Raw genomic sequence first — 15,706 nt, 5'->3', positions numbered from 1 at the left:
CAACCACTGGTCCTACTAGGTAGGGATCATGGGAGTTGTAGGCCAAAAAAACACCTGGAGGACCAAATTTGAGGAAGTCTGGTCTAATCACATGGTTAAAGCAACTACTTTTTGGGTGGAAAGTAATCCTCGAGCATTATTGTAAATAAGGGACCAGAATTCAAAGCCTAGCTTCCTACCATCCAGGCCTGTATTCTTTTTTTTTTTTTTGCATGGCTTTAAAGTTATGATACAGGGTTCAGAACAGGATTTATGGGCCACGAACATTAAACAAGAAAATGCTAGGACTTTTTCTGAGCAGTGATAAATGCAAAATTAAATCAAGTCCTCTTGCAGCTGAGGTTGAATTCAAACGTCTAAGTGGCATTCCAAACAGGGGCTTTAAAGGAAATGCAGTGGTCTGCCAAGAACAAAATCGGAATGAGAATGAGTGGCGTAGTCAAAATAATTTGTTAGTGTGCCATCTCTATTCCAGTTGCACAGTGTTATCCTAATTGTCTCTACACATAAGCCACATCCCCTCAAAACTATGTCATGTTCTACATATAAATTCCTGTACAAGCTGAGAAAGGTAGCATGTTTACAGGCCACCATTAGGAACATTTTTTGTGGTAGAAAAGGACATAAGACATGAGGAATAAGATACAGGGGGGTCCTCTTCCTGCTACCAAAAGGCTCTCTGAAAGCTAAGGCTCAGGGCAGCTACAATAAATCCACAGTATTTGTTCCAGGACAAATAACATATTATGGCCATCCTCTTCTCCTAGTCATGAAAAACCAAGAATTAAAAATCTTGTAATATCATTGCACTTCCTATTACTAGCACAACAGCTTTTCAGTTTGTATTTAAGCTGCATTGATGACTGGCTGTAGTCCTTTTTATTACTGCAGTTGAGCAGCAAGCTTGCAAAACACGAACATGAAGTTTAAGTAGGGATGAGGAGGAAAGGAAATACCGTATTTTTCGCTCTATAAGACGCACCAGACCACAAGACGCACCTAGTTTTTGGAGGAGGAAAACAAGGAAAAAAATATTCTGAATCTCAGAAGCCAGAACAGCAAGAGGGATCACTGTGCAGTGAAAGAAGCAATCCCTCTTGCTGTTCTGGCTTCTGGGATAGCTGCGCAGCCTGCATTCACTCCGTAAGACGCACACACATTCCCCCTTATTTTTTAGGAGAGAAAAAGTGAGTCTTATAGAGCAAAAAATACGGTAATTACTGGCCATTTACATGCACGAAAGTCTAGTGACTTTAGATGGAACTAAACTCACTCCTTGAATTATACTCTGAAAAATAATCAAGCCATGCTACTTGTAAAACATCATGCTCCTATACCATTTAACTCAAAACAAGCTCCAGTGAAGCAGATTTGTGTCTGTGTTACCAAGCATTAAAGAGATAGCAATTTGGTATGAAAATTTCCACATTTTGATGATTTAATGAGGTATTCAACAGAGTAGTTAAAAAAAAAAAAAGAAGTCGGTATATTTTATTTCTTGTAAAAAGGTTTTCACACATGCAGACTAAAACCAGTGTAAGAAAGTATTCACCATTATTTTAAACAAATAACTATACTTAAATAGAAATGTCTGCAGTATGCGTGTATAAAAATAAGGTACATTTGTACAGAAACAAATTCTCCAGTTTTCATATTGATACAACTCTAACACATACAATTTAACCTGATCATTGTTTTAAATCAGTTTGATACTGCTAAGGTATTTTATGTGCAAAAATTCAACACCTTTTTTTTTTAAAAAAAGTCCTACCCATTGAAGGTGTTGGGCTTCAAATTAAATCCTAATTTGACTTCTTTTCAAGTTTCAAACAGTCCTGCACATGGTATAATATGCAAGTGTAACTAAAGGACAGTTCAGTCTGCCCCGTCAGCGCCTGTGTCTGCTGTGTCCTGAGCGACTGCCACTGTGGTGCTTTCCTTTATGCGACCTTTCAAACGAGCGAGATCTCTCTCGCCTGTCCCTGTGGTGTCCTCGCTCGTGCCTGTGTTTTTTGGTAACATCTGTGTGGTCCCTGGATTTGCTCTGAGAACGGGAGCGAGACTTTTTCCTTTTGTGACCATGTCTATTTGCACCTTTCAACTCTTCTCTGCTGTGCTTGGGTTTTAAATGTGGTGATCCGTGATTATGATGCCTCCGAGGACTGCCGCTGTGACTGCGTGATCTGCTTCTGGATCTTGAGCTGTAGGTTCCAGAGAGACTCCGTCTATTGTTGTAACTTAAAATGCAAAACAGCACAGTATTTAAACTTGCACAGCATACAAATTGTCTACTGCTTACTCGATGTGAAACAGCATCTACATCTAATCAATTTGACACTATATGGTCTTTTGTTCCTAATTTTCATGAATAACTCTCGAGAGATCACCTCCTACTACTTGTGCTGAGTTTTTGGAGGGGCTGTATCAGCTGTTTTCCTTACTGTTTATCTGATTTCGATGCTTATCACTGCTTTCCACACATATACACCACTGCTTTGTTACTGTTTCTTAATTGTACTATTTGCAAAATAAAAATTAAACTTGTCACAATACACAAATTATCTATTGCCTACAGTAAGTGAAACAGCACCCCAGCTCATTACTAAAGAAAACCGTATCAGACACCTGAGATTCTCTCTCACTCATATCTGTATCTGCCTACAATATATAAAAATTGCTTTCAAATTTTAACAGACGGGACTTCTTAGGTGCAAGAATATATTATTGCATCTGTCCACTTGGTAGAATCCCAGGGCTACATAAACTCCCATAAATGTTATTTCATGCAGTATTTCTTCAGTTAAGTAGGGTGGCAAATTTTAGTTTACTGGCACAGCAGGGGCTAGTTCGCATGTACCAAATCCACAAAAGATAATCTTGTTTTTATTGCATATTTAAGCTGAAACACTGTGCTGATATTTGTTATTTCATTTCAGTGTTCCAAGAGCTTATAAGTTGCCAACTTTTGATATTTAATCATAAAAGTTACTCAAATAGCTTTAGTAACTTTGTAGTCTCAAAGCAGAAGGCGTGATATTTTCACATTAGAAGCCCTTAACTGCTCTTTATTTTCATGTTACTAAGCTTCCCTTAAGAAAAACATAGGAGAAGGAAAGCATATTTTAAGTTATATTTAACCATTATTTAAATACTCACTGTCTCCTTGGGGAATGGGATCTGGACCGTGACTTTGTTCTTGACTTTGATCTGCTAGCACTTCTGCTGCTTCTACTTCTTTTGCTCTCTTTTCTCATACTGGATTAAAACAGTAAGCATCATATCAATTTACAAATGCATATAACAACATACAACTTAGAATGAAGTGAATAAATCATATTTTACAGACTGCTACCTACCCATTGTAAGGGCTCTTGGAAACCACTTGTCTGTCTTCTGGTTCTTTTTTGATAATTTTTGCATTGATGCACAACGGAGATTTCTCTTCCGCTTTCATTTCCCTTGGAGAGCCTATTAATTGAAATAACTTATGGTAAGAATGTTGAAGAAACAGAACTCTTGACATTATACTTTATAGTGAATTTGCTAATGCAGGTTTCTACAAATGGCATCAAACAAGGATCTGATCACACAACAGATTTACATTGAATTTCTTACTCCTATAAGATGTCACACACCCCCAATTTTCTTTCTAACGTAGTTTTAATTCATTTTCATCTTTAAAATGATTAGCACAGGTATCTTACCACATGTGCATGACTGTATATATGTGTGGTGCCAGTAAATAATTCAATAAATCAAGTTAAACAAAAAGAGCAGAAAAACAGCTAGCAATCCCATGACAGTTTTTGCACAGACTCTTGAGGCCTGTGGAGTGCTGAGAATTTGAAAAAGGAGGTTTGGTGGGAGCAGCTGTGGTGGAGTTTAGTGGAGTCCTCTGGTAATGAGGAAGACAGTCACCATTCATGCCAGTTTGGCAAGTACTGCTGGCTTTTTAAAGGGGTTTCCAAAGGTTTATAGGGTGTTTCCCCACTATATTTCCCATATCCACGCAGTACCTGGAAACCTAACCCCATGTAAGTGGGGAGATGCCTGTATATAAAGGCTGTAATATTTGCTCAGTCAGACATTCAGGGACTCCTAATTCTGCTCTGATTTTTCTTTTAAGAATTAAGTAAGTAGACGCAGAATCAAGTGGACATTGTTACAAAAAACGTACAGGGCTTGGAAGCAGGTGAAAAGCCTCCCAACGTGGAAAGGGCTGGCGTTCCATCCGGGTTTAATCCTTTTGCTTTTAGTTTAGCTTCTTGAAGTGCCATTTTTCTCTTTTCAACTTCCTTATCAAGTAATTCATAGTTAGGCTGCAAGGAGAACCAGAGTGGGCATATAAACACACACATGTATCTCTTTGATTTTTAGCAAAGTATCTTATTTAATTTTTTATTCCACCCTTCCTTTCGACTGTGGCCAAAGAGGCACACAAAATAAAATACAAGTTTTAAAAAGCAATTAAAATACTAAACCTTGTCAGTTGCCAAAATGGAGCTTAAAATTAAATTACTTTATCACAGCATGCTAGCAGCTTCCATGCAGCACAAGAGTCCTGGAATTTATACAACTTAGCAATTGCATCAGGGCTGCTTGAATTTGCTCCCAGGAATACACAGCTTCTGTTCCAGGCTGTTCACACCCTCCTCTAATGGCTGAGTTTGGAAGCAAAACAGAGCCTCTCAAAAGTATAGCAGACACTCCTACACACTTGATGTGGGGTGAAGGCTTCTAGATATAAATCTTAAAATATTTCTGTGTAAGAAATTGCAACACTCCCCCCCAAACTCCCTAAAAGAGCACATCTTTTAGCATGTATGTAGTACATTTCACCCCACCTGCAAGTACAGACAGTTACCTTCTTTCTCGTATACAACTTAAGTGTTGTTAAACATATCTCTTGAATTTCTTCTTCAGTAGTTCCAAAAAGCAAAAACCAATGGGGACGGTTAGGCAAAGGAATCTGGAGGAGAAATTATTACAAAAGCGGGTCAGAATCTGAAACTAGGCAATTTTATTTAAAGATTATTGAGATAAAGGTATGAGTGAAAACAGAAAACAAATTCTTACCTGTAGAGCTCTAGCTGCAAGGTAGATACAAGCACATGCTATTGTCTCTGGTTGAAATCGAACAAATACATTGGTTCTGAGGCTGTCGTTCATGTAATTCCTGAAAAATATGAATGTGAATTTGTTCCAAGTTCTAAGGCCTATTATGAAATCAAAAACATGAAGTTGGAGACTCAATCTACTTTATTATTTTTTCTTCACCTTCATACTATTAATTTAGATTCCAAAACGTCAAAATAAGTCTTAAAGACAAAATGCCTCAAATGCCCCAGGATCATTCCAACATACAGGCTCTTATCATCTCTCTAGAACTCAGGAAAGTACAAGCTGAGTTTTGTTTTGAGTTCAATCTTTATCACCACAAGTCATCACTATACAAGTCGTCACTATGGCTTTACATACTATTATGTAACTCATGATTATTCTATGAAGTGTCCATCAACTAAGATTTAACTCTAAAATCATCTGTTCACATGACCACTTTAAAAAAGTCTAAATATATATTTAAATTTAAATCATTCTTTTGTCAAACAAATCAGTATGTTTTATTTAGTGCTAACAGCTACAATAGCTAAATGCATCTCCTATGATACAATGTAAAAACAAGATCTACAGGATATGTACTTCATTTCATAAAATTTATATACCAATTTAGCATCATTTTATTTTTGTAAAAGGTTAAGCACTTGTGCATTCCAATTATGTCATGGGAATGATTTAAGTACGTGCTTAACACTTCTACTAAAAACAGTGGGATGTGACTGGAACTTGCTAAATCATTTTTATCAGCTGTTTCCATGGACTTTTAATGGCCCGTGTGCAGAGAGGCTGCAAAGACTTTACAAAGTGAATGACATCTATACAGATGAGATACAAATATAAACTATAAAAACTCTGTGAAGTCAAGTTCTAACAAATTAAAAACATTCTTAATCACTGAAAATGTTGGTACTCAAAATTGTGATTTCAGAATTTAGTAATAAACTTTTGCTTCTGAACATAAGGGCGAGACCTCCAAACATGCCAACTAATCTACTGTGGATGTTTGCTGGTTGCGAAAAATATGCTCAATACACAAAACAGTAAATAGTTAGGCATGTGCTAGTCCCTCTGCATGCACAACCCACCGCCAAAAAACCCCCAACCACTAGAATCCAAATTGAGATAAAACTGGAAAAGCAGTTAATTAGGAATCTGTGCTACAGCTAGACTTTACCATTTATGCTGACAGGTCATGTCATAACTAGAATAACTAGGAAAACAAATACACATTTCATATGTATGTTGAACAGATACTTCTAGAATCAGATATACAAATCCTTTTGACACCCGGACAGAACTAGAAGATGCTGCCAGATGGATATGGACCACTTCAGTAAATCTTGGCTGAGAGCTTGCACTGCACTGGCTGGAGAGAGAGGCAGCCAATCAGGCCATCCTCAGGTCATGAGCTGTGGTGCAGAGGGCAGAGTTCTATGACTTACCATCAGAGGCTACCCTTTAATCAAAGAGTAGAAAAAAGAACAAAGTTAAATTGAGTTCTCCAAGAAAATGTGCTATGAAAGCCACGAAAATAGTAGGCAGAAAACAAGCAACGACACACATTTCACAAAGCGTTTACAAACTTACAGTTCATTCTTTGGTATATTGGACACCAAGCTTGTTTTTTTTCTGCTACTATTTTCCTGGCTAAGAGAGAGAAGAGGAAAACTTACCAGGCTGTTTGGACGAGTGTTTGATTACGTTCACATTCTAAGACTTGTAAGTACATAACAATGATCTGAGAGAGGAAGAAAAACAAAAAGGTAATTAAAACACCATTTAAATGTTAAGGAACATCTGTACCCACATCCATCTTGAACATAAAGCAAGGCAAACTTAAGTCTTAAATCTCATAATCTATCAACCCCCATTTCTGATGAAAATTCAAAATTCCACTCCCCCTAACCTTAGCTTACAATTAGGAGTTTTACCCTCTTCCTAGAAACAGGCATGTGTTCTTGAGTTATACAGGTTGTCATGTCTAGGAATAGTTTACCTTTCCTGTCACCATCAAGACATTTTCGCAGTTCAATATTGAAGAAACTTTCGTGGACTCACCTTATGTGGATGCTTGACATGAACACAAAATCCCAATTCCTTCAGCACCCTCCTTTCTGCTTTGATTACTTGATTTTTGGTGTTTATGTAGTTCTGATCAAGTATCAATGGGCTTGGAGTCCTACAGTTTGTGAGAAATAGAGTCAAAACGGTTTTCTGTATCGAAGACAACGGCTTTTCTGTTTTCCCTTCCAACCAACTAATGGCAACAGAAACCAGATTCTAAACTCCTGCAAACAAGTTTTAGCTTTAATCTTGTGCTGTCCAAGTTAACTAATTCAGTACAACTATGTTAACTTTAAAAAGCTTTCCTATTAACATTCAGAATTTCACATTCAAAAACATTTCACTTCACATAAAAGAGATGATATACAAGGCTAAATTCCAAGTAATTCCTAGTGATGTCTTTTGGGAAGATCCCATTCTCTGAAAAGGAGCATAGTGGTGAATTCATCATTCACATTACCACTGTAGTTGCAACATCTGTAAAAATAAATGTGTTATGCATGGGAAATAAAACAAAGCTAAGCTTCAGTCATTTATCTTGATCACAGAATAATCTAGATTTCTTAAATTGTACGTAGACTTATTTTTTAAAATGTACTAACAAACAAAAAATGAATACTATGCTATAGTAATGAGAACTATGTTATCAGAAAGCCCTAAACGGCCTTGGCCCTGTATACCTAAAGGAGCATCTCCACCCCCACCGGTCAGCCGAGACACTGAGGTCCAGTTCAGAGGGCCTTCTGGTGGTTCCCTCACTGCAAGAAGTGAAGTTACAAGGAACCAGGCAGAGGTCCTTCTCAGTAGTGGCACCTGCCCTGTCCAATGCCCTCCCATCATGTTACACAGATAAACAACTACACGACTTTCAGAAGACATCTGAAGGCAGCCCTGTATCAGCAGGTTTTTAATGTTTGATGTTCCGTTATGTTTCTTATATTCTCATATATTTCCCGAGGGTGGCTAGGGAAAACCAGTCAAGATGTGTAGGGTATAAGCAATAAATTATTATGAACATATTCCCTACCTCTAAATCCCTATAATCTGTTTTATCTTGTATCTATGTCACAAATCGCTAAGCAAGCACATAACCTAGTTTGTTAATACAGCTGAAGCAACATTATACTGTTCTCCATTAGTTAAATTTAAACTACCGGTATCTTGCAAGGAGCAAGTTAAAAATATTTTACTGTGGCATTATTATGGAGTCTTCTACAAGCATCTTTTTGTATGAATGACTTATATTGGTTATGGATAGCCTTAAAACAAAGTCTCTTCTCATTAGTTGTGTACTATCCATAAGCAATAGAATTCCTTTCTACATAAAGATGCACACAGAAAACTATTTTAATATTAAAATATTAAAGTATTTTAGCTTGCTTGTGTGCAGTATGTGTGTATTCCCCTACCTTCATTTCCATTGTTTTCTGTATTGAGATTGTAAACATCTTCAGGTAGTGATGTGTCCTCTTATATTCTAAAGCATCATGCACAAGGATTGAACTATATATACAATCAATACTACTTACTGCATTTTACAATGTTTGACATTCAGCAAACTGACTGAAGATCATAGGGCTTTTTTTTAAGGAGGCAAGTGTTTCAAATCCTTTTATGTATAAGAATCATAAACTGTCCACAGCACAATCATCTGAATTCTGCCCCTGCATTTAACTAGAACAGGGATAAAAGCAATTCAAACAACTGCATTCTTTAGCTGTTTATGGTAGAATGACACTTCATTCATGAAAACTTGATACGTGAGGTTGCACTATATATTTCCTAGATTATCCTGATCCAAAAGCCAATGCACATTACTGCATTGAAGACAGCTTAGCTTCACTAAATTATTTGGTAGTGCAACAGAACTAACCTAGGCAAAACAGGCTGTAAGATTCTGTGCATTGATATAAATTTACCTTGTGCTCAACCTAGAAAACCTTAAGAAATCTGTATACTAGCACTTGTGAAAGATGCTTCATAACATACAGGTATTTCCTGTTTCCACTTCTTGTTGGTATACTGCCCAAGGTTAATTCAAATATTTGTAAGGCAGTGTTGATGAACTATATACTTCTCAGAGGAACGTTCATTATCACACACACCCTCTACTCCAAATGTAACTCTGTCATCTTGCTGTTAAAGACCAGCACAGCTTCCCTATCCACAACTTAATGCAAGTTACTAAATGTCTCAAAGTGTATATTTGCAATATCAGCCCTACTAAACTGTTTCTGAAATATACCTTTTTAACTTCGCAAATTAATTTACTTCTAATTTAGATGCAAATCTAATTAGACTTGGCAACTTGTTAACCTGAATACCCATAATATTTTATTAAAAAGTAGTTGGGAGGGGGAAGAGATGCCACCTTATAGAGCCAAAAAAAGATTGTAGAAACTGTCTCAAGATTAGACTTGTCAAGATTAGCTGTCTTCCAAAAAATTAAAGATCTTATATTTATTGCGATAGCATGTCAATTATTGGGCTTAGAGTCCTAGGTTGTGGTCATTACATTTTTGCATTTTAACTACATACCAAACTCCTGTTTGGCTCTATGCAACCTGTCCAGTTAAATCAAGTAAGCCCAAAGACTGCCAAGTGGCTAGCTATCCTACATTTCTACGCTGGGCAGGGAAGAGTGGAAGTCCCCCTCTCTGCACCTACTATGGAAATGCAGATTACTAGCATCTTAGGAGACTACTTTTAAGAATGCCCTCAGCCGGCAAAAGGACAGGCAGGGTGACAGGCTTCCCTTCCTATATAGGCAATTACAGGGGGGAAAATCAGACTAGTATTGATAGATCTCTCTGCATGGAATTCCTTGTTAACTATGGTTACCAGTAGAGTGGTTAAATACAAGGTCAAGTTAGAGTTAGCTATCAGAATACAATATACCTTTCAAAAGGACTAAAGGCCACATTAGTGCTCTTCCTAACTAGACAGCATTCCAACTGGAATGATTGGCATATGCAAACTTTATGCAGTTGTGTGTAGAGTTCACCATAGTATTAACAATAAGAATGCAAAAAGGGTGCTTTCGTATCAAACCAAGAATTACATCAGCTATGCTTACATATTAGGCACTGAAAACAGCCATGGCACTGCATAAATTTAGAGTTGTGTTAAAAAGTGTAATTATTACAATTTTAAAGGGACAAGAACATGATTCTCTGAAGCATAATACACTGAGGAAATAACTTTCCCACAAATTTTACTCCACTGCTTCAGCGCTGGAATAATGGCTCAACAAGGGGAAGCATTTCTTACTAAGATGGCAGTACGCATCTTATCAGAGTTACACGCGCATATCAAATCAAAGTCCGACTTTAGAGTTCAACAGAGGTTACTCCCAATTAATTTCATCCTCACTTACGAGACTTGCTTCCACTTAAACCATGCACATGATCGGGATCAAGCAGCAAGTCTGCAAGGTAACTAACCATAACATTCCTTGTTTAAGTGTATCCAGATGTTACATCAAACAGCCCATCAACATTCATGTATATTTGCAGATATGGCATGTGTTATGATGACACTCTTTCAAATTCTGCTTAAAAGGGTGTCAGGTTAAGGATCTAAGCCCCAACCTGCGAAATACTAAAGAAGAGTGACTTGACCCCCTAGGAATGCAGTAATATGTACAAGCAAAGAGAAAATTATATTTGTTATGTTTTCACTGCTCTTGGTTTGTTGGCATAGCCTTCGATACAAATTATGTGACAGCTCCAATGCACGCACAAATGTTGTGCTAATTCCAAATGCTTCACATTAACAGTATGTACTGTTGACAAAAATCCAACCATTCTTGTCTGCTGACAATTGACTTTTGTAGCAGCTTTCCCAGCCTTACTACCGAAGATCCCTTTTCAACTGGAGATGCTGAGAATTACTCCAAGCAAGCAAAGCCAAATAAGATGTTGCTCCTCCCAGTAAAAAATTCCCATGTGCAGAGAGCTTAAAATAGATTCTTTAGTGCACACCTGCCTATGATTGCAATGCTTATTACTTTTAAAGTATTTATTTCCCCCAGTTACAAAACTGTACATTAATCATATAGAATGTACACAAAATTTACTATTTGTGAATAACCTTGGTAGCAGCAAAAGCATTTTGGTTTACTAAATGCTATTTATGTTCTTAAACATAAATTTGCATGTTTGTGGCAGTCAGTGCTATACAACATCAACCACTTTTTGCATTCCAAAGTAAAAACTTTTCTAATGAGTCTTTTTTCCAGTGAGTACTAGATTTTAGTAACAAATACTACAATTGTACTTGAGTGAACTACATTAAAGGTGAAGATTTCATTAAATACACAAAATAAAGCATTGAAATGTGACAGACAAACTATTAAGCACAGCATACCTAAATTTGCTAGTTAAAATTCTAACATTTGGCTAATTTCCAAAAACCTGGACAGCAAAGATGAAAGCTTAAAACAAGATGCAGGAGTTCTTCCAAATGGTTCACCAACGGCCAACCTGTCAGTTCCCCGATTCCAGTGACCTATTCTCAGAGCACTGGCTTCTCCTTGGGGATTTTCCATACGTCACTCACTGTTGCCATGACGACAGCTTCATCTCTATGAACCACTCCACATCACCCAGGCTTTGGTAAATGTAGCTGGTCGCTGTATAGTCGGTTGCAAGGGAAAAAAGAGCTAAAGTTAATAACATGTACAACTGATTTGTTTGTAAAACTGTAACACGCACAGAATAATGCTTTCAACCCATTTTTAAAAATGAGCCTGCATGCCAAAAATGTAAGATTTCTTATAGACTTGACTTGCTCCAGACTTTTCAGACAGTATTTGTTTTTAAGTTAGCTAAAAATGAATCAAGTAAAGTACATCAGCACCCAACATGACATGCCAGGTTTTTTATGGGAAGACTTCTTTTTTTTAAGAATTATGTTTTTCATCTACCCGCCATGCTACTTTTCAAATCCTGGCTGGCCAAGATTTATATTATTAATTAATTATAACTTCACTTGAAATCTAGACAGTGAGGGAAAAAGCCTTAGGTGCAACTGTTTCATTCAAATGAAGATGAATAATCTTTTTAAAATAAAAAAGACTTGAAAAGAAAGTATATTAGTACATGTGCACGTTACCTGTGTATAAACTAAATCTACCTTTCTGAAAAATAGCTTGTTTTGCCTAGATATGCTTTTAAGCGGTAAGACACATATTTGTATGGTGTTTTTAGAATGCCTCAGTATCCCACAAGATTTGGCAAAGAAAAATAAGCTCTTAAAAATGTCCCTAAGTAGTGAGGATATCATTGAAATCAAGCCTATATGTATTTGCTAGTTAATCAAGAGACAGCTTCAGAAAAAAAAATCAAGATAGTGCGCAAGTTTTCCTGTTTAATCTTTCCTTACTCCTTTATAATTAAAGCTTTACAAACCCACAAATAGGGACAGCTCTACAACAACCACAAAAGCACACACAAAATTGAGACTCATCTGATGTATAGACAATCATGCTGAATGACAAGTGTTGTTCCTGTAATTCTAGATGCACATTGCTTCCAGGATTCCTTTGTTTATATCGTGAAGATACCATTAAAACAGGTATATGCTGTAAACCAAACCAAGCTGTCAACTTTCCCAACAAAACCACTACTATAAACGTAAATAGGCTAAACTTCAGTCTTCTGCTAAGAGCTTGAGAGACAATTATACACTCTCTACTACACTAAACATGGACAGTGGTCTAACAAGACCCAATATACATTTTCAGTAAAGTTAAGATGTAATAAAAGATAACTACAAGTTTCCACTACAAAACAAAAAAGAAAAGCAAAGCAAAACAAAACAAAACAAACAATACTAGCTCAGACCTGAGTTCATCCAGCTCATTTCAAGGTCCAGAGTTAAGAGATACTTCAATCCACTAAGTCACACTAAGACACAAAATCAACAAAATTCAAGCCTATGTCAGCTGTTTATCACCTTCAACCTGATCAAGCCAACCTACCCAAGCAGAACCTCTACAGTCTTTGGACTACATTACAGTGGGACAGTGTACAGTGGTACGTTGTGTATACCAAAAGCGGAGCTGATCTTACCTTTTAGCTCTTAACTGGCGCAAGTGATGGGAAACGTTGATCACATCTCTTATGCGACGAGGCGCTTCTTCAATTTTGGAAGCAAGATTGATGCAGGCCATCGCAACAATCTGAAAAAGAAGCCCATTGCTGTGAGAAACTTGTTTCCCCTGGGGGTTCATACATAACACATTATAAACATGACTAGGAGCTAACCCTAATGGGAGATATGCCAAAGAGAAATCCACCCAAGCCAGAAACAGTGCTGTGGAGACTCCTTGCCTGAGGCAAAAGAGCAGAGTCAAGATGAGCAAATCCTAGCTGAAAACACTCACTTCATACGTTTGAATGTCTTCAGTACCTCTCGCCCCCTCCCCAAAAAACCACAACCAACGAAAACCTTAAGCCTGCCTACACCCACCAAAAAAACTCACCTCGAAGCTGTGCTTGACGAACGACTTGGAATAAAAGAAGCGGTGAAACAACACCTGCCCGGTCGCCATCGCCACCTGCGAAGACAATCCCCCGGCGGGGAAGAGACAGGAAGATAAGCCATGTTAGTAACAGGCGAAGCGCGCATGCGCGGAGTCCAGCTAACGCCTCCCACCCTCCCTTTTCCGGAAGCGGCATCGGCGCCGGGCCTGTCAAGCAGGCCGAGGTCGCCAATCCGCCGCCATCTTGTGTCCAGCGCCCTCCTTTCCCCTCAAGGAGCCCCGTCTCGGGTCAGCGCGGGCGGGAGAAGAGAAGAGGCGCCCTTAGGTGGCGGCGGCGGCTTCCCCTCCCTCACTCTCCTTCCCCTGCCCACAAAATCGAGGCCGAGGCCTTGGGCTCCGCGGTAGGCCCCGTCGGAGGCAGCTCCCCTCCCCCGGCGCTGACCTGCGGCAGGCGGAGCATGATGCCGGCGGCCTGGATGAGCTCGCAGCCCAGGATGCGCAGGTCCGTCTCGCTCTGGAGGTCCAGCCCGTCCTGCATGGAGGGCGTCGGCGAGAGCCGCTCCTCGGGGATGAGCGAGTGGTCGATAGTCAGCGACACCTCCGAGTACAGGCGGTCCCCGATGAGGATCCCCGCGGGGGGAGCCGAGGAGGACGCGGCCGGGGCGAGCGAGGCGCCTGAGGCGGCCGGGGAGGGATGAGTCCCGCTGGAGGAGGCCATGGCGAACGTCCGCGACCAACACGCTCGCCTCGACGACCGCACCCGGAGCCGGCCACGCACGGAATAACGCGTTTGCGCCCGGCGCCCGATGACGCAGCGCGGAGCGGGGCGCGCTGGGAAAAAAGAGTCCCTCCCGCGCTGACGTCAGGCGAGCGGCACGTTCTTCGTGCGTGAACTCGTCTTGGCGAGACGGCCTCCCCCCCGTGCTATTACAGGCCCGCGATTTCAGGGCGTTGGAATGCAGTTTCGGAAAATGTTCCTTGATGTTACAAAAAAATAAAAAATAAAAACGAGCAGCTGCTAGTTGCCAGCCCACGTCCTCCTGCAAGTAGGAAACGTAGCATTTCAGGGATGTTTTAGCTCAGCCTGTCGCTGCTCTGCTATGTTTCTACTTGCAAGGACACACACACACACACACACACACACACACACACACACACACATATATTATTATATATTTTATTTTATATATATATATTATTGCCATAGGAGCATGAGCATAGCCAAGGAGGGGGACAGCTGCCCCTCCTATAAATCAATACAAATCTGAGCTTCTCCCCCCCCAACAAAAATCCTGGATACGCCCATGCATAGGAACCAACAGCCCTCCATAAAGTATTTTAGGGGGGCAGCCCTGCCAAAGTGGATGGGGATTGCCATTCAAATGGTGCATGTGTGCCACATCTTGTGATCAGTTAGGTGGGGAGTGGCTTACCTCCACCCCCCCTAGTTTCTTGGTTGCTCCCCTGTATATTATGCACGTGAACACACAAAGGGAAGCATGAGAAGTATGTTCCCTTTATGTGCTCTTAGAAATAGTTATGTTCACAGCTCTGCTTGCACCATTCCATGCTGTTGCAAGTTTGGGCAAAGGCCCAAAAGAAGATGGAAGCAGGTCTTGCCCAAGACATTTTGGCACCTGAGGCAAACTACAAGATGGTGTTCCTGTCTGATTCACAGCTGTTTCAAACACCACACTATTTTGCCACAGAAAACTCACGTCGTGTATTATACATCTATTCACAAGTGGGTGTTTTGTGGGGGTTTTTTTATTAAAAAATGCTTTAAAAAGTGCTTTCTGTGTAGGAAATACAGTAATTGTTTGTCCACATTTGTCTGCAAAGAGCTTAAGGCTGTATACATAGTATCTCCCAGTGTCAGATTTACGTATAAGCTAAACAAGCTATTGCTTAAGGCCCCACTCTCTTGGGAGCCCCCTAAAAAATTAAAGGAAAAAAACAACTGGATGTACATTTCCAAAATATAAGAAAAAACAAATAAAATAAAACCTACATACATACAGCAACACCTTTTAGGTT

The 15,706-nt window shown here is 39.4% G+C and overlaps 1 protein-coding gene across 1 annotated transcript; it reads right to left on the bottom strand.

Moving 5' to 3' along the window:
• Window positions 1-1,407: 1,407 nt before the first annotated feature.
• Window positions 1,408-14,487, bottom strand: CCNL1 (cyclin L1). The gene is made up of 11 exons (XM_083614972.1): window positions 14,112-14,487; window positions 13,670-13,744; window positions 13,257-13,366; window positions 7,177-7,297; window positions 6,792-6,856; window positions 5,077-5,176; window positions 4,865-4,969; window positions 4,178-4,319; window positions 3,357-3,468; window positions 3,157-3,255; window positions 1,408-2,237 (listed from the first exon to the last, which is right to left on the bottom strand). Exons 1-11 carry the CDS (start codon window positions 14,385-14,387, stop codon window positions 1,889-1,891), a joined length of 1,554 nt encoding a protein of 517 aa, XP_083471098.1. The 5' UTR covers window positions 14,388-14,487; the 3' UTR covers window positions 1,408-1,888.
• Window positions 14,488-15,706: the final 1,219 nt, after the last annotated feature.

The sequence above is a fragment of the Podarcis filfolensis genome, assembly GCF_964270895.1.
Source record: "Podarcis filfolensis genome assembly, chromosome: 5".
Taxonomy (NCBI): Eukaryota; Metazoa; Chordata; class Lepidosauria; order Squamata; family Lacertidae; genus Podarcis; species Podarcis filfolensis.
This window is presented reverse-complemented; position numbering and strand designations above follow the sequence as displayed.